The 25,924-nt window shown below is 38.4% G+C and overlaps 2 protein-coding genes and 1 long non-coding RNA gene across 7 annotated transcripts in view; 1 reads left to right on the top strand and 2 right to left on the bottom strand.

Annotated features, from left to right (window-relative positions):
- The window catches only part of LOC145494713 (protein unc-45 homolog A-like), a 35,452-nt gene extending 17,841 nt beyond the window's left edge, over window positions 1-17,611 (bottom strand). For 2 of the 4 annotated variants that reach the window (XM_081474275.1, XM_081474278.1), the window contains exons 1-18: window positions 17,508-17,611; window positions 12,651-12,772; window positions 11,158-11,247; window positions 10,330-10,393; window positions 9,174-9,277; window positions 8,598-8,654; window positions 7,930-8,044; window positions 6,955-7,015; window positions 6,675-6,769; window positions 5,886-6,018; window positions 5,610-5,663; window positions 4,426-4,495; window positions 3,613-3,705; window positions 3,211-3,279; window positions 2,386-2,451; window positions 1,442-1,536; window positions 771-858; window positions 210-263 (exon numbers count right to left, since the gene is read on the bottom strand). In XM_081474275.1, coding sequence (XP_081330401.1) covers window positions 210-263; window positions 771-858; window positions 1,442-1,536; window positions 2,386-2,451; window positions 3,211-3,279; window positions 3,613-3,705; window positions 4,426-4,495; window positions 5,610-5,663; window positions 5,886-6,018; window positions 6,675-6,769; window positions 6,955-7,015; window positions 7,930-8,044; window positions 8,598-8,654; window positions 9,174-9,277; window positions 10,330-10,393; window positions 11,158-11,208 — 1,269 coding nt within the window. In that variant the 5' untranslated portion in view covers window positions 11,209-11,247; window positions 12,651-12,772; window positions 17,508-17,611. Of the gene's footprint in view, window positions 1-209; window positions 264-770; window positions 859-1,441; window positions 1,537-2,385; window positions 2,452-3,210; window positions 3,280-3,612; window positions 3,706-4,425; window positions 4,496-5,609; window positions 5,664-5,885; window positions 6,019-6,674; window positions 6,770-6,954; window positions 7,016-7,929; window positions 8,045-8,597; window positions 8,655-9,173; window positions 9,278-10,329; window positions 10,394-11,157; window positions 11,836-12,650; window positions 12,904-17,507 lie in introns of those variants that run through there. The other 2 variants (XM_081474276.1, XM_081474277.1) reach the window with 2 other exon arrangements.
- LOC145494874 (uncharacterized) overlaps window positions 1-25,924 on the bottom strand; it is a 246,763-nt gene that overhangs the window by 66,837 nt on the left and 154,002 nt on the right. The gene's annotated exons all lie outside the window — the stretch shown is intronic.
- On the top strand, window positions 25,368-25,920 carry LOC145494979 (uncharacterized). Its single transcript, XM_081474555.1, has one exon. The coding sequence runs from the start codon at window positions 25,375-25,377 to the stop codon at window positions 25,918-25,920; it is 546 nt and encodes a 181-aa protein (XP_081330681.1). The 5' UTR covers window positions 25,368-25,374.

Raw genomic sequence — 25,924 nt, 5'->3', positions numbered from 1 at the left:
GAGAGGACACTTGAGGCGAGTCTCATATCGCAGTGGCTTGTGGGACCGTTACTGGGGACAAAAGAAAAGATGAAGTCATACTGTACCAGTCCCACAATGCAAAGGACTGCGAGATGAGACTCACCCCAGATTTCTTCTCGTTTCTAAAGTCTCGTGATTAAAACTTCCCCCATAAACAATGCACTAAGCAATCATTGCAAAATACATACCTTCGCTAGTTCCATGAGTGATCTAACAGCCTGCTGGTCTTCAAGAAAGGTTTCCTAATAAAGAGAATCGGGAGAAATGTTTCATTGTGTTTCGTCACGCAGGTACATGCACCCTTCTTGCAGTAAATAATGGAAAGATCACCCTGAAAAAATCTGTCAAACTTCTTCATAGGTCTTCATATGAGCCCGGTCGTACGAAAAATATCAATGGTCAAACACTAGGGGTTCCACACACACCCGAAAACTGTTAAAGCCCCTTGTACAGTATAATAAACGATGCCACGTAAAAGTGATCCTCGTTAACATTTTCATCCACGGACTTAATAGTGAAGGAGTGGCTCTTGAAAGGGTTTCATAAGACGAATGCATGCTATTACTTAACGCTTCTGTTTCGATTCACGGACGAGCAACTGTAACAGTTAAAACAAAATAATAACAGATACAAGATTTGACTTTGGGATTTACTGGGCTAAGTTCACGTTTTGATATCCTTTTTTGTGCGCCTGAAGGGCAAACGATATTTGATTCCTGGTACAATGTGCCTAGCCTCTTTAAGTGTACCTTAACATCAGCCTCCATGGTTAGGAAGGACAGTCCTTCTGCTGCCCACTTACGCAGTTCCATGTCTTTCTTAGATTTCATCAGGAAACTAAATAGGATCAAAGCATTTCATTAACTATACTTGTCATGGTAACAATTAACCAAATGTACACAATATCAGGATACATAAAAAAGGTATTTACAACAGCCAGGACTAGTAGTTTCAGGGTAACAACTGCATGTAGTACGATTGAAGGCAGGAAGAGGCTTCTGCACCAGTTAATCCTCACCTTAGTGATACTTTGCGCGCCCCATTTCTTAAAATGTCACTGAGAATATACTACCCTTCATTCCACTTTTTGAAATAACGTTCAATGAACAGGGAAACTTCCGAACACATAATTATCGAAGATGTCTGTATATGTTAGTGTACATGCTTAAATTCAGTAAGACAAATATTTGACTGGTGCATGCAATCTAACCCCTCTCAATTTACACTCGATAGGGGCCACATAAAAATGTCACACTGATACTACAACATATAATACTTGCTTGTTTGCTCGTTTGATCGATTTTCGGGGGAGGGATCGATTCTCTTCTAAGTACATATGGGTATTCAATCTTATGCGACACTGATTTATGATTTTGAAGCTGATTGGTGCAAGGAAATTTATTGTAGAAAATGCAATCACCTTCGCACTGATTTATACAGCTTCAATGTGGCTCCTTCTGCAAATGTTTGATCGTTCACAGTTCCTCCTCCTGTGGTGCCCAGCTTACAAAGACCCTGAAATATGCAGACACCCAACTTACAGTTACATGGCTGCAAAGCAGTTGGACACGCTTGATTTGTTTAGCTCATTAGCATATTTGTCATGCGCAGTTTGTTCTGTTAGTTGAAACCTCGTGGTCGATTAAACTGTCACGTTTTCTATCATGCAAGTTTGTTGTGTACGGTCTCATAGACGTTTATCAAATACAGTCTTATAAGAAGAAGGCTCGTCTAGCAGTAGTTCTAGCAGACACAGGTATTTCACATTGGGAATTTCAGCTTCAGATCAAGATCAGAACTAAAACTTTTCATCTACAAGCGTCTAAGGGAAGCCCGAATGATCCTGTTATTATGGATGGCTTGCACCAATTTACACAATCACAATATCTTCATATGATTATAATTGAAACAAAATAAATTGTATTCTCGGATGTAATCCACTCAATTGCAGGACATTTGGCCTCACAACGGACCTACCCCAAGATTTCAGTTGCTCTTGCAACGAACTGCTATTGCGCAAGTTTGATTTTTGGTATCCTTTTTTGAAACGTTGCAATGGCTTCTGTTTAATTTTTCCAATAGAAATACAAGAAGTAAGGAGGGTGATTTAATTATTGTTGCAGACCGTAAGTGGAAACTCTCCACCTCCTATGCTTCCTGCATTTTGTTTGGCCAGTTCCCATGTAAGCCATCAAAAACGAGTGAGAAAAAAAGCGAAAAAGTTATAGATTAAAATAATTGAAACTTTTGTCCGGTGGCAACGGAATGGCACGCAGCACTGCAAAATGTCTCGTCTTCTTTTTGAATACGTTTTTGGTTGTGGAATTGCCCCAGAAGACCACATGATTCCAAGAAACTACTCACCACCAAGGCTCTAACTCGTATGTTGTCATCCTTTAAATGGTACAAGTCTTTTAAAACAGGCAGCGCCTAAAAAAAAAAAAAAAAAAAAAAAAAAAGCTGCACATACTCTTTTTACGGGCATTGAGTTCAATGTTGGCAAAGATGTAAAACCCTCTCTGATTCATGTCCTCGTATTTCCCGTCAAGTTCCATGCGACCGTCATACATTCAACTAAATGCAGCTGAGATGGCAGAGAAACCGGCGAAAATTCAACTGACAACTGAGATTCCACAACCTCCATTTATACCTTCTTGCAATGACAGCATCATGTCTTGAATACACTCTATGCTGCATAGAACATTTACAGACTAGACAATTAGTTGTCGACTACCATTTGATATCGGCAATTGAATGTTTTCGACATTCAAAAACGTAGTGCCAAGTGTGAGAGACGAACTGTTAGTTGTCCGTCGACAAATAAAGCAGTTTCCCTTTTTACACAAGGAAACTGGTCATTTGTCGATAACCAAAAATTCAGCGTTTAGTTGTTTACAACAAAATCTCTTCCCTCACCGGTCCCGAAAAGTTTTCGCACCCGAAAAGCGGTAGCAAAATCTCAAACCCTTTGACCACAGAGCTGTTTTATTCATAAATTCTTAATACGAACAGATGTTCTCTTCATACAAGAAGTTTCAGGCGTATACACCTCTCTGTCTTTAAATAACGATTAACTAAAACTGACTTCTCGGGCCCGAAAAGATTCCGGGGCTTTCGAGAAACGGGCCCCAGGTCGCATAAGATAACATTGTGGGTTTTGCCGAGTGAATGATAACTTCACTTACTTACCCTCATGTTAAGCACTGTGCTTAGTTTCTTTTCAGACGCTCCTAATGCTAATGTTTCAGATGCAACAATCTGTAAATAAATATATATTTTAACTATACATAAACAATTAAAATGCTACAAGGTATTCACAACTACTCCCAGTAAATAATAGAAGTCTTCAGCTTTTGAAGCGTGTTTTTAATCTGAGCATTTACTGATTTCTTCTTGAGGCAAAGAGAGGAGTCTCAAACAAAATTTTGTATTTTGATTCCTGTTTCGCTTTTAACTTCTCTAAGAACAACACAACTCCCCTAAGATTTTTATATCACGGATCGTTTGAATACTTCTCGCTCGCTTCATAGTTAATAGTTGAAAAGGAAACGTATTGATTAAAAACAAAATTGGAAACACTGTTCAAGTTACCTGTGACACATGGTCTTTTCGTTCAGCAAGTGCAAGGATTTTTCCCAAGAATTCTTCATTTCCAAGAACTGTAGCAGCGGCTTCCTGCACTCCCTGAATGTACAAAGTTTAGATTAAAGTTCAAGCAAATTAAGTTTCCTACAATAATTAAACGAAATAAGAAAGGCTTATACGACTAGATTTAGGGGTTTTATTAAAGCTGGGCACTAAGAAAATTGACCAGCTGTGAAAGTGATTTCGCGCCCCTGGTCTGGATATTTCTTTCCCATAAAGAATTTCAATTAAGAAAAATTTTACGGCCTGTGAGAACTACTATCCTTCTTGCTGAACACCTTAAGGAAACCCTTGCTAAATTACGAAATTGTGGTTAACATAAAAAGTCAAACACTCTCCGACGTCGGGGACTTGCGTTAGAGTTTCTGATGGCTTTAAAATTGTTTACAAAGATTTTAACCATGCAACCATCAACAAAGACGTTACACAGATTTTTGCTGAGCTAAGTCACCAAATTTTTCAGTTGGGCACTTCTAGATGAGAACACGTGTACCAACTAGAGTTCAACCAAGGGAAGAATTGGCATGCGAAGGGAAATGTCCGTCAACTCAAGCAAATTAGTGGCTCAGGTTACCTTCTGGCATATGGTGTCAGAGGTGGATGACATAGGTTTTATGTACTGCTTGCAGGGCTTTTCGCCTGATTCTACACGATTATCCTCGTCAATTCCTCCCTCTTCATAAGCCAACACTAGCTGAATACAGTGTTATCTTGAATTGGATGCAATTTAGCGAAAACTAATCTTGTATTAGAACCAACCTGAAAAAGACAAGACAGAGCTGTGGCTCCCTTAATGTGTGCTTCAGGGCTGCTTTGAGTCAGGTACTGGCTGCAAAACAACACAAAAACATAGTAAGGCAACTGCTTATTATGTATTGCTAAAACTTGGATACAACTGAAGGACATATCATGTCTTAATTTACACTATGTCCATTATTATGTCTGTTAAGAACCACAAGAACAATAAAAAAAATGGGAGTCTGCTACAGAATAGTCTATCCACAGACGTTTAATTTTTGCTACGAGTTCAAAATAGCGGGTCGGTGGACAGGCTAGCGACAGAAGTGAAACTGAAAGAGAATTATGCTGAACATATACTGTAATTGAACTGCAAAAGAAAGAATTCATCAAGACATGAGAGATCATCGACGTTATTTCGCAATCCGCAACGTTGGAAAAAATTAGGCTTGAACAGTAGTAGAAGCCACGGCCTAGTGCAGTGCTCTAACAACTGAGCTATCGATCCATCTAGGAGCTGGGCAGGTAATGTCGTGAGCTTGTCACATACACGTAGATGGTGGGGATGTGAAAGAGAATTCATATAATTATCAAACACATATTTGAACTGCAAAGGACAGATTCAAAGACGTTATAAATCATTGTGGCTACGTACGAAACTTAGGCAGTTACAAAAATAAAGTCAAACTCGTGGCTTACCACAAAAGGTTCAATAGCTTTAAACACTTGGTGATAAATAAAGTCGTTGTGAGCTAGGTTACAGTCAGTTATTAAGCGGTCGCCTCGGGAAAATGGGACGTGGCCGCTTAATAGGGGTCTGTGAGCTCTACATATTTCTTACCATCGAGTTAACTGCTCAGTGAATAAGGAATAACGTCAAAGAGAATGACGATAAACTGTTATCGCCTTTTCCAATAAAAGGCAAACTACGTGAATTACATTTTGGGTGGCTATTTAATGGAGGTAAAGACAACAGGATTCCCTCATCGGGACGACCAAAAGGTGGCCACCGCCGCCGCTTAATAGGGGTTTTATTTTACAGTATTTTACTAACAACCATTTCCGGACTTCGGTAACTGGCCGCTCAATAAGGGGTGGCCGCTTAATAGAGGTTCGACTGTATTTAGCTGGGCTTGAACATTACAGTGTACATATTACAGTGTACATGAACCCAGTAAACGGCTTGTGCAGCTGCATGTGTGTACCTGATAGCTGCTGTTGCATCCTCCATCAGTGGCTCCTTTTCCTTTTGATGATAACTGAAAAACAACGAGAACAAGCCATTAACTGCATATACATTTTTGGGAGTAAAGCTGTACAAATTGTAATTCTTATCAATGTTAAACACGCCTACGTGGTTAAGCTAACATGACAAGAGAAGTTAAATTCAACGAAAATTCACATGAGAAATTGCAATTGGTTACCGTATAATTTTAAATTGTTTGGTTCATCTGAATAAACTAGATTGCGATAACACTCACCCAAACGAGTCTACCATTTTGGCCAGTGCTACAGAGATATGCATTCGGGTGTTATTTGATACTGCAAGGCCTTCCTTTTCCTCGGAATCCAAGGGAGCTGTGCAAGCAGCAACAACCATCAGCTTACGAACACCTGTAGAAGACAACAATCAACATTTAAAATTCAACAAACAAGGTAATGACTTGATCAAACCTGTACTCGTTATTATAGTTCAATGTACAAGTACAGGACTTTTTTCAGTTTCAAACTGGATAATAATACTTCATGCGCATTTTGATACTGTCTCCCTTGGCACCAGTCATAGACGTTTGTTGTTCTGTATTTAGAGCGGTTTCCAATATTGATTGTCGTAAAACCAAAACCAAAGTAATCACTCTAGCCAATCACGAAGGACACAAACAAACCAATGAACCAATCAAAATTCATAGAAGGATGCGAAGCGTTGAAAAACGCGTGTGAGCGAGTTGCAATTTGTTTTGGTTTCACTTCCCACTGGATCAAAAAGTGGGGCAAGCTTTTTCAAGCCAATCATGCAGCAGAATAATCCACTTTTCGACACTCAAGTGAAAACTGTTTTATCACTATGGTAAAACCACTAAAAACATGTATACAGCACGTACATGTTACAAATGTACATGTATATCCTCGATATCACATTGTCAATAATTATATATGCCCTGTTGAGAGCTACATGTAACTCACCAACCACATGCAGTAACTAACGACAGCCAATTATTTGCTTTAATGTCTCAAACTATGAGAATTGTTCGAACATCTGTGCACTGTACCTCCATTTTTTACAAAAAGTTCAACTACCAGTTTGTTTTTAGGAATAACTTTGATGAGAACGTCAGTGACTGCATCACGGCCCTCCACGCCAACTCTAAAGATAGAAGGAAAACAAATTAACTAAAGACATATTAAGTAACTTACTATTACAATCTAATAAAGTACAATTTTTACATACATATACATTTGCATCTTACAAGCAATGTGAAAGGGTTGTAACAAGGACTTCAGGAAAACGTTTCTCAAAATATTGCACTGTTAATGTCATCTCTTACTCACTTTTCACTCATAACAGCATCCATGAGCAGTGTAATTACTCCTTGAATTTCCTCTTTATTTTCTGAAATAACATAATAAATATTTTAACAACCGAAAACAGCCGTGATGACCAAAATCCCACTACAACTTGTAACTTGCTATTGCAATTCACAAGTTAAAAATGAACAAAATTCTCTAGGTTATAATTTGCACATGCACATGTATGTTCACCTACTAGCAAAAATGTTTGCATTTCCATGTTACTGACAAACTGGAGGAAAACTCAGTACATAATGATTTTCTAAGGTAGGAAAATGCTGTCTTAAGACTAACTGAAGAACATTATTTTATAAACAATAATGGTGATGACTGAGAAAGATTAAAACGGACTATGAACAACACTATGAACTGAAAATTGCACCATCTGTGACATAGCGCCTTCAAAATAAGAAATTTGCAAACATTTAGGAATTTAGGAACAAATTAAACAGTGAATTGCCAGTCAAAAATAATTAAATAAATGCAGAGTGTTCTAAGGCTGTACTGGGAATGAAACCACCCCCTGCTATTTATGTCCACTGTACTGTTGACTAATGACATGTTTAACAGGAACATTAGATCATTATCTGCGTTTATACGGCAAACATTTCTTTGCAGCACAGTTAGCCAACTCTGTGCTATTGTCAGTTTTTCTATTTCAAAAAAACCCCTCACAAAATCAGAATTTGATCTGCATTATAACCAATAACTAATAACTAGATCACACGTTGCAGTTCGCAGAATTGAAAAAGGGGCTAACGACAGCTTGCTTTCTACAGTGGCATAACTTGGAAATTAAAATACTTAGAAACTAATTACAAATTTATTTGGTCTTACTTTTGCACAATATTGAAAAACACACCTGACATGTTCAATTTTATGTCTTTTTTAAACTGACGTGGCTGTAGGATGCTACAAACTACTTTTAAATGAAAGCAATCATGTAAGAATGATCACCTAGTTCTTTTGGTGGTTCTTCTCCTCTGTTCTTCTTTTCAGGTGGATTGGGCACAAGTGAGTCCAGAGCTTGCTGTGGAACTAAGACAGCTGCTGTCGAAACTTCACTTGTTGGCTACAATGGTAAAACATGACATTTGATATCACAATGTAATTACACACTTCTCTAATGTCAGTAGGAGTGAAGTATGACACATTGAACATTGTGTCTGATGGGTTTGGGAAAAGTTATTATTCTTTTTGTATGGGAAACAGTTTTCATTTTTGAATACAATTTTGTACTTACATGTATGTCAAAACACATACAAGTCATTTTAAAATCTTTGAAAGGTTATTAGCAAATTTTAAGAGATATCATCAACATTAGCATTTTCATAATTATTTGCTATGAACATTAAGAGAACTTGACAATGAATCAAGAGACATATTGACAACACAAACAGCTTCAAATTTTAGCGGGTTGTACAGTAGAGTACATCCCACCAAATTGATCAATCACAATGCGGGTTGTGACTGAGAAAATCATATAACAAACACACACTCAGTACTACAGCTGACAAGGTTGTCCGCATTAATTCATAGCTAGTGCCACAACGACTTCAACGTCAGTTCAAGCTTTAAATAGACCAAGGAGTTAATTTAGTAACAAAAGAATACATAATACTCACTGATTCAATCAGAGCTAAAAGCCTTGGCAAGGAAACTTCTTTGAGCACAGACAATGTCTACAAAACACAACATTACGTACAGTATGTCTTTAATATTATTATCTAGGATTTTATTCTGGGCTCAAGACTTAGTACATGTAATGCTGCAGGGGTCTTTGAGTTGTCCTAATTCTTTTCTAATGACACAGTGCCCCTCTTCATGAAAGAGGTAATGGTTGCTTCAAGGCTAGATGACACTATCCACTGGATAAATCACTTTTGAGTTATATAATGCACACAGGAAATTTGGAAAGCACAAAAGAAGAGGAAGAGTTGCTTGAGGTGCGGCTTCTTGACTGCTCTCCACACTTCCCAAGTGCACCATAACTATAAGTGATGCACCTTGAGCTGAAAGCATGAATCATTCCTTTTGTAACGTTATCAATGAAAACTGGGAAGTACAGTCCATGAGGGCACATCATTGGATTAATTTATGATGCATGCTTACGTACAACTGTGTTTGATAGTGCAGTTTTGTTCAGCATGTTATAAAGTTATTGCTTAATTAGCAATTAAGTGTAAAAAAGTGCAATTTACCCTTAGCTTAGAGTTGGTGCATATTCCTTTAAGGACTTTCAACATTGCAACAGTCTGTTCATTTGATCCATTGTTTAACAAGGACACCACTCTGGGTAATTCACCTGCAGAAGAACTCATGATCAGAACACAAATGACTGTTAAGGGTTTTCAGCATCATGATAATGAATATACATGTACTAGAAGGTTTTAAAAGAATTGTACAACTGAGTTCCACATGCTTCTTGGTACAATATGTGATTTTCCCATGCAGCTTTGAGCTCATGCAGCTGAGTTCATCCAGTTGATTGTGCAGGTGAATATGTAGCTTTTAAAAGACTGATTTGGTGGCTGATGCTTTGACAACCCTTCAGAGTCAAGTGTAAAAGGAACTTGTCAGTCAAATGGATTAGTTAATTTTAACAACTGCAGTGATGGTAATGCATGGAATACTTGTGTAAAGTTTGTCAACAGCGATTGATCAGTTCTAGTAACTTTCAATGTGTCTATTTTTAGTCAAGTTCAGTTATTCTGTTTGAGATTCATCCATCAGTTTAGTTTATGTCATAAATAAAGTCAGTTGTAAGGAGGCAGTTAATGCACTGGCATAAAACTAACCCTCACCCAGGAGATTGCACTAGTCTTGATAAGCTACTGATACTCCTAGGTTCAAACCATTTGTTATTATCTTACTTTACAATTACTTGTCTGACTATTAATTTGTGTTTGTAAACGTTATCAATTGTCCAGCCTTTGGCCTTTTATACATGGTATAAGCCACTTTACAAGTATGCCTTCCCTCAGTGACATCAAATTTCTCTACGATCTTCACACAAAAATCCTAAACACACTGTGTGAACCTTTCAAAAATGACAAATCAAAACATTTTTTTTAAACAGTGATCATGCTACATATGTACAACTGTCACCGACAGTAAGTCCCACAAGACCTTAATCAATGGAAAAGGACTTTCCTTACTAAAGCCAACATTGGAAATTGGTTTACAAGTCTGTCTAAAAACAGACAGAAGAGTGCATGGGGTGTTTCAAGGGCAGGCTGTTTTGGTCAATTGATTTATGCCAGTATTGATAAAATCAGACAAGTAATTTAGACCTGTTGAAGCAACTGATCTCATAAGAAATTATTCTGATCAGCTCTCCATTGTGGAGCTTCTAACCTCCTCTGAATATCCTCTGTGCTCCTGGCTCATCATTGGCTAAAATCACAAGATTCTTCACTGCCTAGAAACAAATGAAAAGCAACAGCACTAAATTAATTTTACTGCTTTTCTTTTAATTATGCACACTGTACATGTGCACAGTCATGTAATATAACACATTTGTAACACTTTCTCTGTGTTGCTGTGTTACATTTATCAATTTATGTTGTGTGTAAAATCCTAAGAAACTGATTGACAGTATAAATTTATACAACTGTTGATCATAATTTTTTTTTTATGATTATACCATACAAGTCATGTAGCAGAAATGGCAACCTAAAAAAATCAAAATCTTGGGAATCCTGAATTTTACCTTCTCAAACCCTGAAAAATGTTCTTAAAAGTAAAACTCTGCCCACTCAACCACAAAAATATGTCAAACATTCAAAAAAATGCTAAAATCAGTCAAAATAATGTGAGAAGTTTTCTTCAAGTGCTTTTCAGTATCTGGGAGATTTGGTGACCTGTATATCAGACTGGTAGATTTGGACTGTAACCGAGAGACTCCCAAATTAACCAGGAAAGTTGGTTGACATGCTGTACATGTAGATGTTGTATACTTAACAAGTGAAAGTTCTTCATCATTAACCTTCACATGAACAGCAAATTAAACACTGCACAGTAAAATCTGACATCAACTGGGATATCTCTGCAACCGTACCTATACAGCATTTCTGCATATATTCTATCCAAGTTGGGTTTGCTTCAACACAATAACTCTGATGTATTGACAGTAGAACAGAAAAAAAGTTCACTGTGACCAAATTAATTTCTGTCAGCTCATACTTGCATTCTCTTCTCTTCACCATCCTCATTATTGAAAAGAGAAGTAAACATTTCATCCACAAGACCATCAGTGGTGCGACATCGATCAGTCTACGATTAAAAAGTATGAGTTAATAGTAATTATACCAGACAGCCTTCAAGTCAATAATATTTACAATAAACTGAATGCTATTTAGGCTAACCATAGTTTTTCTCTAGCATTTAGTCATTTTGCCATTTCATGTTTTAAACACACCTGATCATAACATGTACATGTAGTTAAGCAGAGGTTACATGTACATGTATGTGAATGTAAACTGTTTGTGCAGGCACAGATAAATTATGTATTTATTAGCCCGAGGGGACTTCACTTAGATTCAAGTACTAATACAAGATTGAGTATGGGAACGACTTTTCAGTTCTAGTTTGCAGGCTTCACATTATCACGCCACAAAATTACCTATCTCATCCCATGAGCAACTCTCTCTGCCTAAAACCAGCATGAAGAGTGAGAGCTCTGGAAAAGTCACGGGTTTGAAATTCAAAAATCATAGTGTCATACTCAATCTCGTAATTGAAGTCCAATCTAAAGGTCCCTATTATCCAGCTCCACTCTGCAGAGTACAAATCACTTAAATACTGCAATGGCAGTAAGACATTCTGATTGGCTCATTTTAGTTAGACGAAAGTATACTTTATTTTATTAGTTAATAATTTACCTTTGCTTGAAGCTGTGCACCAAGCCTTTTAAGGGTCTCCTGTACAACAGTATTCTGCAAAGCAATGAAGCTAGAAAATAAATATTTATCTACACACAAGATAACCCATAAAGAGTAGGCATACTATCACATGGGTAGCCTGCAACCAGGCTCTTCATGTTGCAAGAAATAAGGAGAGGAAAGTGGATTTCTTCACTTTTTCCATTGTTCCTTTCTTTCCCTGCAAAGGGTCTGCTTGCAGACTACCATATGGGAGGCATGGCGACCTTATGGTTAGCATGCTGGTCTCTGGATTGAGCAGTCTGGATTCTTAATAAATCCTAGGCCGAGGTCATTTCATTGTGTTCTTGGGCAAGACATGTTACTCACACAGTGCTTCTCACCACTTTGGTGTACATGTTTAAGTGGGTACCAGCAAATTTAATTTCTGGGAGGGGGTAATCCTGTGACAGACTTCATTTAATACATGTACATGTAGCTTCCCATCCAGCCAGGGATAGAATACATGTACTACTAGTTGCTTTCTGCAAGGGTCCAAATCAGGAATATCCTTAGCAATGTGACCCCCAGCTAACACAGACTAGCTCACTACAACACATACATTGTAAACTTTCAAGTGACCACAGCTGCACTGTATTAATAGCAGAGAGAGAGGGACTCTCTCTACCTACATAGCATTGCATTACAAAGAATGGGCCAGAACTGGACTAACTAAACAATTTACAAGCAGTGCACAAATGTGACTCCTGGTTTAAAAAATACAGTCATGTACATTCTTTTTTGATCAGCTGATACCTTTGGTTCAATATGGATCAGTGTGCGAGCATCACGGAATGCACTCTCCAGTCGACCAAGTTTTTCCTGTCCTTGACATCTCCTGAACAAGGCCTTGGAATCATTTGGTAAAATATTTAATGCTACATAGGAAAAAACAAGAGCAGTTAATTGTCAAATGAATATTAAACTGATAATCATGTTCACATACTATTAATAATTTGGCTGTTGAGATCTGAGCTCATGTTTGGTATGCACTAGGCAAAAAATATTACTAACTGAACCGAACAAACTTTGAGATGTATTTTTCATTTGAAGTGGTTGGCAAAAGGTTTCCAGCACTTTTCCAGCAGCTACTGTTTGTACATGTATTAACTTTGATGGTTAAATGCACTACCACTGTTTATCAAGTAATGATACGACATTGGTATCAAATAAATGCCTAACCATTGGTGACCCAATAATTAATATTAGTATCACCCAACTAATGGACTAATGCAAATCCTGCATTTTAATTGGCTATGCTACTAGAGGACAATTAGTAATAGTCCTCAAGTAGCAAAATTGGCACAATTGAGCATGACACTTTCTTTCGTTTTATTCCCAAATAAATATTTCTTCAACTTGCATTTGCTAACTTTGTTATTGCCTTTTCTATACTTCGCCCACAAGGGCCACAGGTCAATAGCCCATTTGGCTTCACCTCATGGGCTATTGACCTGTAGCCCTTGCAGGCTACGGGTCTAATTGTTAAATAGTTATCAGCCTAAAAGATTAACATTAGATAGCAATAGTACAACCTGTTAAAAAATTCCTAAATTTTAATTAGATTTAATACACACAGAAAGTTGTTATCAATCAAAAACAAGCTCAGCGACCGCCATTTTTTATTATCAAGTATGAAACTAGATGTAACTTTTTAGAAAGTTTAAAACAAATTCTACAATCACGAGGAAGTTCAAAGCCAAACCTTAAATTTTCAAAAATTTAAGGTGGCTCTGAACTCCCACCCTCTGTTTACAAATTTGAGGATCTGGCTTCTCTTGATTTAACTTGAATAAGAATCAAACTATGAAAACAATGTACTTTAAAAAATGAATGCAACAACAAGAACAACACTAGGAACTAAAAGAACACTAGGAATACAAAGTATGATATTTGGAATCCCAATTTCTCTAGCCTCCAAGGGAAAAGACATAAGTTAAATTCAAGAAATTGGGAGCAGCCTGGACAGAGTTAAGGGTTAATTTTAACAGTGAAACTCACACTAGGAAAACAACTTTAATTTGGTTCAAGTTGACGGGAGGTTCAAGAAATCAAGATTGTACAACTGCGTGCATGCAATCAAATTTTTTTAATTTTTTGGAGAGACAAAGTCCATGATAATGAATATTAAAAGCATAAAATACCACACGCACTGTCATGTCTAACACCAGTGACAACGAAACAGTTATTATTCTAATGTACACATAGACATATAAATGTCGTAGTTTTATTTTTAATATTCATCATCAAATGTATTTTGAAATGTTCTCTTATTACAAAGTCCATGGGAAACTTTAATATGAATGTTAACTAAAATAATATAATTTAGTACGCAGTTTATTGATTTAGTTTATTATTCTTACATTCTGTTGCATCATTTACAGCCTCTTCGTGCTTTTCCTAAAAGATAAATGAAAACAAAGTCAAAAAGCATATATCTTAATCGTACATTCAACTAGAAAATAAAATGAAAAAAATTGCCTGAAAAAAAGTTTAAGACAATTTGTCTAATTCTTGCATGAAACTGAGCTGTGTATATTTCTTGTTTCTATACATGTCCTGTATTATCAGTGATATTAAGTAGAGTGGGTCTGATCACATATACCTTAAGTAGAAAAAAAGCAAAGGTTGATTTTTAAAAGAAAAAATAATTTTCCCTGGAGAAATTCAGTAAGAAAATTTTCAAGATTGATTGGTTGTACAACTTATCGAGAACATAACAATGAAATATTACTCACAAGTTTTAAATAGCATGCTGCTCTGTTCTTTAGAATCACTCCTCTATCTTTCAGTTTTTCTTTATCCTTTTCATCTTTAGGGAGTAATTTTAATGCTTTAGTGTAGCATGCTGCTGCTAACTCATAATTTTCATCTTTGAAATGTGCATTTCCCTCTGACTTGAGGTCAAGAGCACCCTTCTGGTCAGGATCCTGTTCAACAAAAAGGTATAATTAAAAATAAACTTGAAATACCCAATTCTAGATCAGTATGTTATTTCAAGTTGTGCCCATAACAAGAGGTTAGGTCTGCACTCCAGCTAAATGGCCCATCAGGCCAGAGCTTATCTCTAGTTTCCATAGCATAAAACAACTTAGAGTATTTCTACCAGTTGACACCCCTCTGGATGGGATGTTAGTCCACTGGTACTCATTTAGACCCCTGGATGGAGAGAGGCAGTGTGAGAGTAGAGTGTCTTACCCAAGAACACAACACAATGTTCCCAGCAAGACAATGAGCTTGTCTATGTGCACTTGATCCAGAGACTAGCACACTAAACCATTACAATGGTTTACAGGTACTATTTAAGATCCATAATCAAATATTGAAGTTATCACAATTTTGACATTTGTCCCATGGGTCAGGAATTTGAAGTCTTCTAGAAGCTCATACAAATGAGCTTATACCCAGCCCATTTTATGAAGCTCGATTAGGCGTAGAAATTTTCATAGAGCTCTACGACTCTACGGTAGTATTTTGAATGTTTAAGCTCCGTTTCTCTCAGATATGCGTACACCGTAGAGGTGTAGTGGCGTATAGTTATTTGAGCAAATATTATATCGCTTAGGAAATGTTGAGTGTTAATTTATTATGGATTTCAGTGTTTTAATAATTGTTTTCAATCTACAATTCTGTCTTGAGTTTACCCTGACTACGCTCTATGCTCTACGCTATATGTTCTTCCATCTATGGTCAATACACTACGCTCTGAAAGCTCTTACACTCCATTTTCCACTATCTACATGTACGCTCTACGTTCTACGTATTTATGAGTTTATCAGTTCAAGAATTTTTGGCTACTCTCTACACTAGCTTAGAGACTTAAATAACCAGTAGAGTGATAAAAAACATTGAATTGCGAGTGGGAGTTTCTCGATCATCTGCAATGCTGTAATTTTTGTAATTGTAATTTATTGACTTTCTTTATTATCTCATATATATTTAAGTGTTATTAAAGTGTTAGTACGGTTTAAAGTATTTTAATAAACTTAATGTACATGTTATTGCGTGTTGTTATACTTTGGGGGCCATACGGTTAGAGCTAATCGTATGGCGCCCAAAATGTAACAACACACAATAACATGTGCATTAACTAAAGGCATTTCTTGTCACGTCCATTTACAGCATGTTTCAGCAGTTATTCACTTCCATGGGAAGTTAAACTTAGGCATGTTTAAATCATTCCCTGAAGAAGTCTCAGATAGAGACGAAGGGTGTCAGAAATAAACAAAAAGCTTTCAACTACAAGAAGTCTTCCTTTGTACTGCTCACTAGTCTTTGTTCAAAAATTAGAAAATTCCAATAAACTTCCAAGCAGATGGGCCTGGAGGATAGATCGTAGAGCATAGAGTGTAGAGCATAGATCAAAGAGAGTAGCAGGTAGAATGTAGAGTGTAGATAGACTTGGAGGGTAGATGGTAGATCGTGGAACGTAGAGCATAGAGCGTAGATTGAAGAGAGTAGCTGGTAGACCGTAGAGAGTAGAACATAGATGGTAGAACATATAGCGTAGAGCATAGAGCGTAGAGGGTAAACTCAATACAGAACTGCATATTAAAAAGATTACTAAAATACTGTAAACCGTAATAACACTAAACATTCCCCATGTGCTTTAATATTTGCTACAATAACTGTAAGCCTCTACGCCCGTACATAGAACCGTAAAGTGTAGATGGTAGAGGGTAAACTCAATACAGAATTTTAAATTGAAAACGATTCAAACACGGTAAACCGTAATAACACTTTAATAGCACTTTAATATATATGAGAGATATGCAAGGAATATGCTACCAATTGAAATCAAATGTCACAATATAGGCAGGTACACAGTAACCATAGTAACAATACACAAATACGGTACAAGCTATGAAGGAGGAGGTAATGTATCTTAGTTTCCAACACATACGAGGAGACTGGTGACGAAAGTGTAGAGTCATAGAGCTCTACGAAAATTTCTATGCCAAATCAAGCTTCATAAAACAGGCACCAGTTGAATGAGCTAGCCCCACTGTGGGACATTTGCTTCGTTTTTTACACTAAAGTCCAGAGGTGGGGAGGGGAGAAGGTTGGAATTGATGATTCCATTAATTACACAGGGGCAGATCTGAGGGGGATGCAGGGGGTGTGCATCCCCCCCCCCCCCCTTTGAGATTAAACCTTCTTCGTATTCGCTTCTAAAATTTGTTTGCCTCACCAGTCAGTTACGCCATTCCTTAGTGGTGCACCCCCTCCTGAGGAAAATCCTGGATCCGCCCTTGTTACTGCTAGTGATTCTTACAATGAATGGGTGTGGTTATCTCCACTGATAGAAGTTTCTGGGGGGGGGGGGGGGAGTTAGATGTTACTCGGAGATACCTGGATCTTTAATTAACAACATTTTGTTGAGCCTTCAAAGATCTAGCAAAAAGAAATAACGTCTCAGATATTTCATAGCTTATACACTGATAAGGTATTTGTAAGACATCGACCTACCAACCATATGAGCTTTACTATCTTGTAGTTGCACGTGAAAACTACAGACCGACAAGTCATATAAACAGTCATACATTACCAGACATCTGTTCTGTCTTCACAATTCTAACCTTTTATATACAAACACAAAACTAAACACAATACCTTCTCCATTTACTCCTTCATGTATCTGCTAGGTTTATAAGACAACATCTTCAAAAGAAAACAGTTTTTCAACTCCGTGAACTTTTTTCCGAATGCACTTCAAGCTCCTTCAAGCTCTCATTCAACTCGTCTTGAGCCCTCGGGTTCCAAAGAATGTACTGCGGTTTACCTCCTTAAGAGGCCCTGCGCCTAAGAAACGACCGATGATTTCCGGCTAAAAAATAAAATCGGCCGATTTTTATCTCCCAAGTAGAGGTTACCGAATACTATTTAAAAATGAATTTCTTTTGTTTCAGTTTCGCTTTAAACCAAAAATATTGAGCCTCAAACTTTTTCCGCCTGATAGCAGCAAAATCAGGCCGAAAATAAGCCCCCGCAAAAAACTGTTCAGAAATTACTATCGCAACGCAAAGTAATGAGAAAACTACACAGTGTTGAAGAAAAAGGCCTTTTAATGCAGTATTATTCGATGAACATCAAAAAACTGCCGAAGCGATTAACAAATAAAGTTTCAAATATTGCATACTAAATTAGATGGAGCGTTGGAGCTGATTTTAAAATAATTATTTCTCAAAAGTTCAACGCTTTTGAAAGCAATCACAGTGATAATTCAGACATTGGAGGGATATACATCACGTTTCTGGAAAAATATTTTTCGGCCAAAGTATATTGACCTTGTACAAAGCGTTCAAAGTTACCGTATTTACCGTTATTCTGCTACTTCGGCGAAACACTTCTCTTTTGCCAATACGGCCGTGGATAGCGTGATAAATGCCACTTTAAACCTTGCTAGGCATTCAAAGACCATCCTGAGTAGAAGGACGTAGAATTGAAAGAGAAAGGAAGATGAAAAATACGCAGAAAAAGAAAATAACTCGAAATTACCATCTGCTAACGAAAGTTTAATCTGGAAAATGTCGTGGCGTGACAGCGGCCATTGACGTCATTTGTCACGCAAGTCACAAGAGCGTGGGAAAACGAGTCTGCAATGTCCTTAGGGCGGCCAGCGGCTAGGGATCCAGTCGTGACCGTCGTGACCCCATAACTCAGATCACGCTGCGGCCAAAACGGTATGGCGGTTGGGGAGGTTTTCCTTTTTCAGTGACCATCATTTGTCAAAAATAACATAACATTGTTCCACTAAACATTTTCTGGCTGGGAAAAATTGTTCTCCTATTTGTGCATTCGTTTGGATTCCGCCGCTATTTATACAAATGACGTCAATGGCCGCTGTCACGCCACGACATTTTCCAGATTCAACTTTCGTTAGCAGATGGTAATTTCGAGTTATTTTCTTTTTCTGCGTATTTTTCATCTTACTTTCTCTTTTAATTCTACGTCCTTCTACTTGGGATGGTCTTTGAATGCCTAGCAAGGTTTAAAGTGGCGTTTACCACGCTATCCACGGCCGTATTGGCAAAAGAGAAGTGTTTCGCCGAAGTAGCAGAATAACGGTAAATACGGTAACTTTGAACGCTTTGTACAAGGTCAATATACTTTGGCCGAAAAATATTTTTCCAGAAACGTGATGTATATCCCTCCAATGTCTGATTTATCACTGTGATTGCTTTCAAAAGCGTTGAACTTTTGAGAAATAATTATTTCAAAATCAGCTCCAACGCTCCATCTAATTTAGTATACAATATTTGAAACTTTATTTTTTTAATCGCTTCGGCAGTTTTTTGATGTTTATCGAATGATATTGCATTAAAAGGCCTTTTTCTTCAACACTGTGTAGTTTTCTCATTACTTTGCGTTGCGATAGTAATTTCTGAACAGTTTTTTGCGGGGGCTTATTTTCGGCCTGATTTTGCTGCTATCGGACGGAAAAAATTTGCGGCTCAATATTTTTGGTTTAAAGCGAAACTGAAACAAAAGAAATTCACTTTTAAATAGTATTCGGTAACCTCTACTTAGGAGATAAAAATCGGCCGATTTTATTTTTTAGCCGGAAATCATCGGTCGTTTCTTAGGCGCAGGGCCTCTTAATTATGAGAGGTGAACACGTCAGATTTGGCTGACCCTATGATCATGGCCATTATGACGTCACGGCTAAAGAAGCGCGCAAATGCAGAAAATTTTCGAAAATGGCGGCGTCACCTCTTGTTGATACATCTTTTTGAGGCGGATTTCTCCAATCATTCCAACTTTAAGTGATGTTGTATTTGGATCTCAAGGAGTAATTATCATTTTTCTTTCTTGAGAGGTAAGTAGATTTTAATTATAACTGAAAAATCTTGCATAAAGTGTATTTAAAGTGTTACAGTCATCGCTCTCCGGTGGAAATATGTGGGGCAAAATTTTGACCATTCGCCCTGTAAAATTGCCTTCTTTTACGTGATCGGTAACTTAAAGAAACGTGTAACGTGGTCACAGAAGAGCTTATATGTGTAGGAAAACATTGTAATTGAAGATGATTTTGAAGAATCGGTAGTAAAAATGATCAGTCCATTTGAGTATGAAATATCTGCGATCTCGTGCTCGGCACATGTTCTGCAACAGGCCTAGCAAACCGAAATATCCACAATGATGGAATGAGAACTTTCACAAACAAGAACTTGGGCTTAATTATTTAAATAAGACTTAAAGCCTGCCTACTGCACAGCGGTGGTTAAAATACAGACAGAGGACAAAATGAATATGCAGACTACAGACTTTTTAACAAATATCCCATTTCCTTTTATAGAGAGCTAAGTGCTCCGGTTAGCCTGAAATATACAGCTCATGTTACCCGGTGTAAGGTTAGCTGATTCTCTCTATAAATGAAAATGGGAATATGATATTCTTAAAAAGCCTGCAGTCTACATTTTACCCATGGTTTGCAGTCTAGCCTTGTGACTTTTCTTTAAACATATGGACGTACAAGGCCCTCTCTCCTCTGCATAGACCTCTTTCATGCTGCTTAGACCGTAGGCTGGTAGTTTCGAGTGTATTCAATTTTCCATGGGGAGCTTCTGGGGAGGAGAGAGTATAAGGCCCCATTTATATGGTCTTGGGTACTGGAGACAACCCTATCAGACCCAACTTTATCAAGTTTTTATCCCTCCAGGATTACTTAAGCCTTTTTTCATATTCCAGTGCTCAGTTATCATTCTTTTTTTGGCTTCCTTTCAGTCATTTGATCTTTTTAAACCTTAGGTTACCATCCTCCACCACCTTTGCAAGACCATTCAAGCAGGCCCCATTTCTAGCAATACACACAACCACCATGGAAAGCTATCTATTTGTTGTCATTGTACGGTCAATTAAACATTTAAAACCCAATCTTTTGGGGTTTTTTTTTTTGTTATTTGCTGAAAATGTATGCTTATCATTCTCTTGAAGCCAATAATAAACTCATCAATGCAAAAAGCAGCAGGGAACCTGGGATGGATGGCGCTGGGGCGAAATCAGACTTTGGGTTCATGTTTACAAGTACAACCTCTGTGACACTTGTCTCTAGAATATTTCTTTGTAGGTCAGTTTAAACTTAATCTAAAATAATAGTTAAAGCTATCTCTATTTACATAAGATTTATGATGAAAATTAAAAGCATAAAGTATAAAGGAAATAACTGATTATCATTTCAAACTTAGAGTCAGTAAAGCTATTACAGTTTCTCAAGACAGATACTATTAGAAAACAAGGGGTTTCGTTATAATAAGAGATCACCAGATATTGATCTTTCCAGCTTTGTCTTAACCTTCCTTACTGAACTCTTTGTTTTGGCAATAAGTCATTTTGGCGTTACAAGTTTCTCCTGGATAAGGTAACTCTTATTGCCAATGGCTTAGCATAGGAAGTGTTCCTGTTCATATTTTCTTTTCTCTTTAATTCACTTGCTGCTGGGAACTAGATTCTGTATTTTTTTGTTTTTTCCATATAACATCCTATGAGTTTTCTTTTACAGCCTATACAAGTTTAATTGAACTCACTGTGATATTAAAAAAAAAATTAGAATCCAAAGCACCAGTGTAGGATACCTTTCTTGTCAGAGGTGCGAGACAAGAAATGGCTTTACATTGCATGCGGACGCCCGAGGAAACAGATCCTGCGCCGATCTCATATTTGACGAACATTTTGACATGAAATAAAGCACCTTTCTGCCAAGAGGTCTCATCCATGTTATTCTGAATACCATCCGGTTCATCTAGGTCTCCCGTACAGTGATTTTATATCATTTTACCACCTAAAATATCCACACGTCTGCTCGGCTTGCGTCAGTTGGTTGGCCTCGCTGAAGAAAATGTTATCGTTGACAGTTGCGGATAATTTAGCGCAGGAAAATAATTCCTTGGTACATTATTTACCTTAATTTCCAACCCAGCATATGACTTGATAGTTCAAATGTCTTTGTAAGGGAGCATTTTCCATCAAATACTTTCTCATATTTCGAGGGTTTCGTGTATTGATCAGCAGGTCCTCCACGCTATCGTCTACAAAATAATGGGTTTAAACCCACGATCATTTTTATGCATATGTTAAATGATTCGTTTTCATAACCATTCAAACGTTTTAAACCATATCAAGATCATATTTTTGTGTTCGTGTTGTTCATCGTTGGGTTCTCCAGATATCGCCCAGGAAACGGGCGCGAAGCTTCACTTTTCAATCGCGTTTTCAATTGAGCGATCTCCAAATTTTGCGTGTTTTTGAGCCTTCCGACATCTAATTTTTAAAACCCAAGGTATTTTTGGACACAATATTAATAGGTTATCTTATTCCTGTAGTCTGTTGATCGCTTTCGTTCAAATTCTTTGAGCAATCATCGGATGAAAAACTTTTCTGGTGTCATTTTTTAGCGGCCATTGAAACTTCACTGGCTGACTCACGAGTGACGTCATAATGGCCAAGATCATCGGGCGCGCAATCGCATGGCAACTCAAGCAAAGTTGACCTCTCCCTCCTGATGTTAGTTTACCTCAAATCAAGATGACTCAAGATGGCCGCAGACGGTGAAGAAATGGTTGAAAGTCCCGTTTCTTTAAAAGGCTTCGAGCTCAGGAGTCCGACATCGTTTATCAACTCACCGTTAGCTTTTACCAACGAAAGAACACGAGTTCCTCTTCAAAGAATCCGATGCGGGAAACTCGACATTAGAAACAAAGAGCGCTGGCCGGCTGGAATATGAACCGCTGTCAAAAAACTTGAAGTTCCTTTACAAAGATAGAAAGCACTTCGATCATGAATACTGCACTTTCCTTAAATGTCAAAAGATCTCCGCAGCGAATCTGCGCGTCAGTGCAAAGTTCGGTTACCTCGATGCAATGACAGGAACGCTTACTCTTGAGTGCCAAGTGCTCGTCGAAATCGACGGTCCTCACCAAAGAGGGAGTTCTGCGAAGCCGGAATGATGGAACGGTGGAATAACCCAAATCCTAAAAGACGGAATCACGGAACGGCGTAATGGTGAAAAATCCCCCCAAATTCCTAAAAGACGGAATGACTGAAAATCCCCCGAAATCCTAAAAGACAGAATGACGGAAAATCAACCGAATACTTAAGAGTCACTGACTGAAAATATCGAGAATGGCTGGCCAGGTTCGAAAAATCGAAAATCCTGAAACTTTGCCTAAAGAACGCTTTTAGAGAGCCACTTTCGAAAATATTATTCCGATTTTCTTAGAATTTAAAGTCTTCGAGAAATTCGCAAAAAAGCGAAAATATAGCTTTTTGCCTCACACACATAGAAGATGAGGGTTCTGGCGCAGCAGTGATCAAGAGGAAGAGAACGGGTAAAATAAGCCTCCCACGCTTGCCTTCCCGAAACTTGTGAGGGAAGGCAAGCGTGGGAGGCTTATTTTACCCGTTCTCTTCCCTTGATCACTGCTGCGTCCAGAACCCTCATCTTCTATGTGTGTGTCACGCAAACAGTATAACAATCAAATCGCGCGAGCGGCGCAGCGAAGCTGTAACGTCTGTAATCAATCGGCACACAAATACTTTTTCTTGAAGAAATGCCTGCACTGATTATATACAAAAATGCGCCAGCATTTTTTTCCTATTGGAGAAATGTGTGCACAATGTATACGCCGACATGGCTGCCGCAAGATATTCGTCCGATGTTCTGAAAATGTTTTACGGCCCAATACCGAGGGAGGAAAAAACAAACCTTCCCGAACCGTTAAAACCGGATTTTATCGCATTATATGACGGTTTTCAAATATCCCAAAACAATTTCCAAGAATGGCTTCGTGTGTGGAGAATGGATGTATCCAAAAGGAATCCAAACAATAAAGATCTTTTAGCGTTCGCAAGAGAAAACAAAGAAAAGATCACTGATTTGGTTGAACAAGAAACCCAAAGGTTAAATAGCGTTAAAGTCAGTTTTGGGTTAGAAGTAAAGTTTTCAATAGAAAGAAACGGTGAAACGCAATACATGGAGCATTATTTTAAAGACGACAAACCGCACGTTTTCAAAAGGGATGATGAGGACCAGATAAAACAAAAATTTGATGAATTCATTGAAAACGCAAAAGGAGAAATGGAACACTGGTCCGAGAAGGGATCAGGATGGGTGGTTGAAAGGATACAAATCGCGTATGTGAATGTTGCACGCTATCAGCCACTTCGCGGAGGGACCTATTTGCCTCTTCCAGCCAAACTGGCAAAAAAAAAGGCAATAATCAACGTGAAAAACAGGGACAACGAATGTTTGAAGTGGGCACTCAGAGCCGCTTTATTTCCCACAAAAGGCGGGAAAGACCCGCAAAGACCAAGCAAATACCCGGTTAACGACGGTATCAACTACGTAGGCATCGATTTCCCAACACCGGTAAAACAGATAGAAAAGATCGAGGCACAAAACCCGAAACTCGCAATTAACGTATTTGGCTGGGAAAACGATTGTGTGATTGTGCACCGGATAAGCCAAAAACAAGCGAATGTGCCGCGGATAAACCTGATGTTAATCGAGTCAGGGGAAATTCAGCACTATTGTTACGTAAAAAGAGAAAGCGCTTTGCTTTTCGATCAGAGCAAGAACAGAAACGCAAAGCACTTTTGTGTGATGTGCTTAACCGGTTTCTCAAGAGCAGACTTGCTCGTGGACCACAAAAAATATTGCAACGGTGTGCATGGCTTGCCGACAATGATTGAGATGCCGGAAGAGGGGGAAAACATCCTTTCCTTCCACAACTACAAAAAACAGATGAAGATGCACTACGTTATTTACTCGGACTTTGAGGCTCTTGTCAGAAAGATTCTGGGCTGTGAGCGTGAGAGAACGCAAACAAGCTATACAGAGAAGACCGAATGGCACGAGGCATGCGGTTACTCTTACGTTGTTGTGAGAAGCGACGGTAAAGTGGTAGGTTCGAATACTTACAGGGGCGAAAACGCGGTGGGGAAGTTTTTAAGTGACGTTCTGCGGGAAGAGGAGAAAATAAGAGAGAGTTTGGCCGCCCCGGGACCGATTGTAATGACGTGGAAGGACTGGGAAAATTTCAAAAAAGTAACTGATTGCCACATTTGCAACAAAACTCTGATAAAAGACGAATTTATGGATTCTTTGCCTGTCTGGAACGTTGAAGAAGCGGGTGAAGAAGGTGAAGGTGAAAAATGGAGTTATTGGGGGCAAGGCCACAAAAAATGTTTTTACAAAGCACAGAAAGAGAAGAAATGGGGTGTTCAAAGGCTGAAAAGGCTGGAAGACGAAAAAGACCAGTTGGAAGCAAAATCACAGGAAAACTGTGAGCACTGTGGAAACCCTTTACTTCAGAAAAACTTCAGAGACGCGGTAAAGGACCATTGCCACATAACGGGCAGGTACCGCGGAGCCGCGCACAGCGAATGCAATAAGAAATTGCGAATAAACCCCAATATGGACCAAATACCAGTTGTATTCCACAACCTAAGGGGCTACGACGCGCACCACTTGATGCAAGAGATGTCACAGCTGCATAAAGAGGTGAAATGCGTCGCCAACAACATGGAGAAATACATCACATTTTCGGTCGGAGGTCTGCGTTTCATCGACAGCTTGAACTTTTTGCAAGGAAGCCTTGATTCACTTGTAAGCGCAACACCGAAGGAGGCATTGAAAATAATATCAACGATTTCGAAAGGCAGCGACCTACTTTACAAAAAAGGAATCTACCCTTACGAGTACATGGACTCATGGGGAAGATTCGGCGAGACGAGGCTTCCTGACAAAGAGAAGTTTTACAGCAAGCTGAACGACGAGCACATAACAGACGAAGAGTACGCGCACGCGCAGGCTGTCTGGGAGGCTTTTGGATGCAAAACGCTGGGCGATTATCACGATCTTTACGTGAAAACGGACGTCGCGCTGCTGGCGGATGTTTTTGAGAACTTCCGAAACCTGTGCCTTGAGCAGTATGGGTTAGATCCGGCGCATTATTGCCTGATTTCATACCGTGGGAGCCTGGCACAAGTTATCGGTTTTGCCGGACGGAAGTGCACTTCAGTTTGATGGC

The sequence above is a fragment of the Orbicella franksi genome, chromosome 8 (assembly GCF_964199315.1).
Source record: "Orbicella franksi chromosome 8, jaOrbFran1.1, whole genome shotgun sequence".
Classification (NCBI taxonomy): Eukaryota; Metazoa; Cnidaria; class Anthozoa; order Scleractinia; family Merulinidae; genus Orbicella; species Orbicella franksi.
Note: the sequence above shows the minus strand (reverse complement) of the source record. Positions and strands in the feature narration are given on the sequence as shown.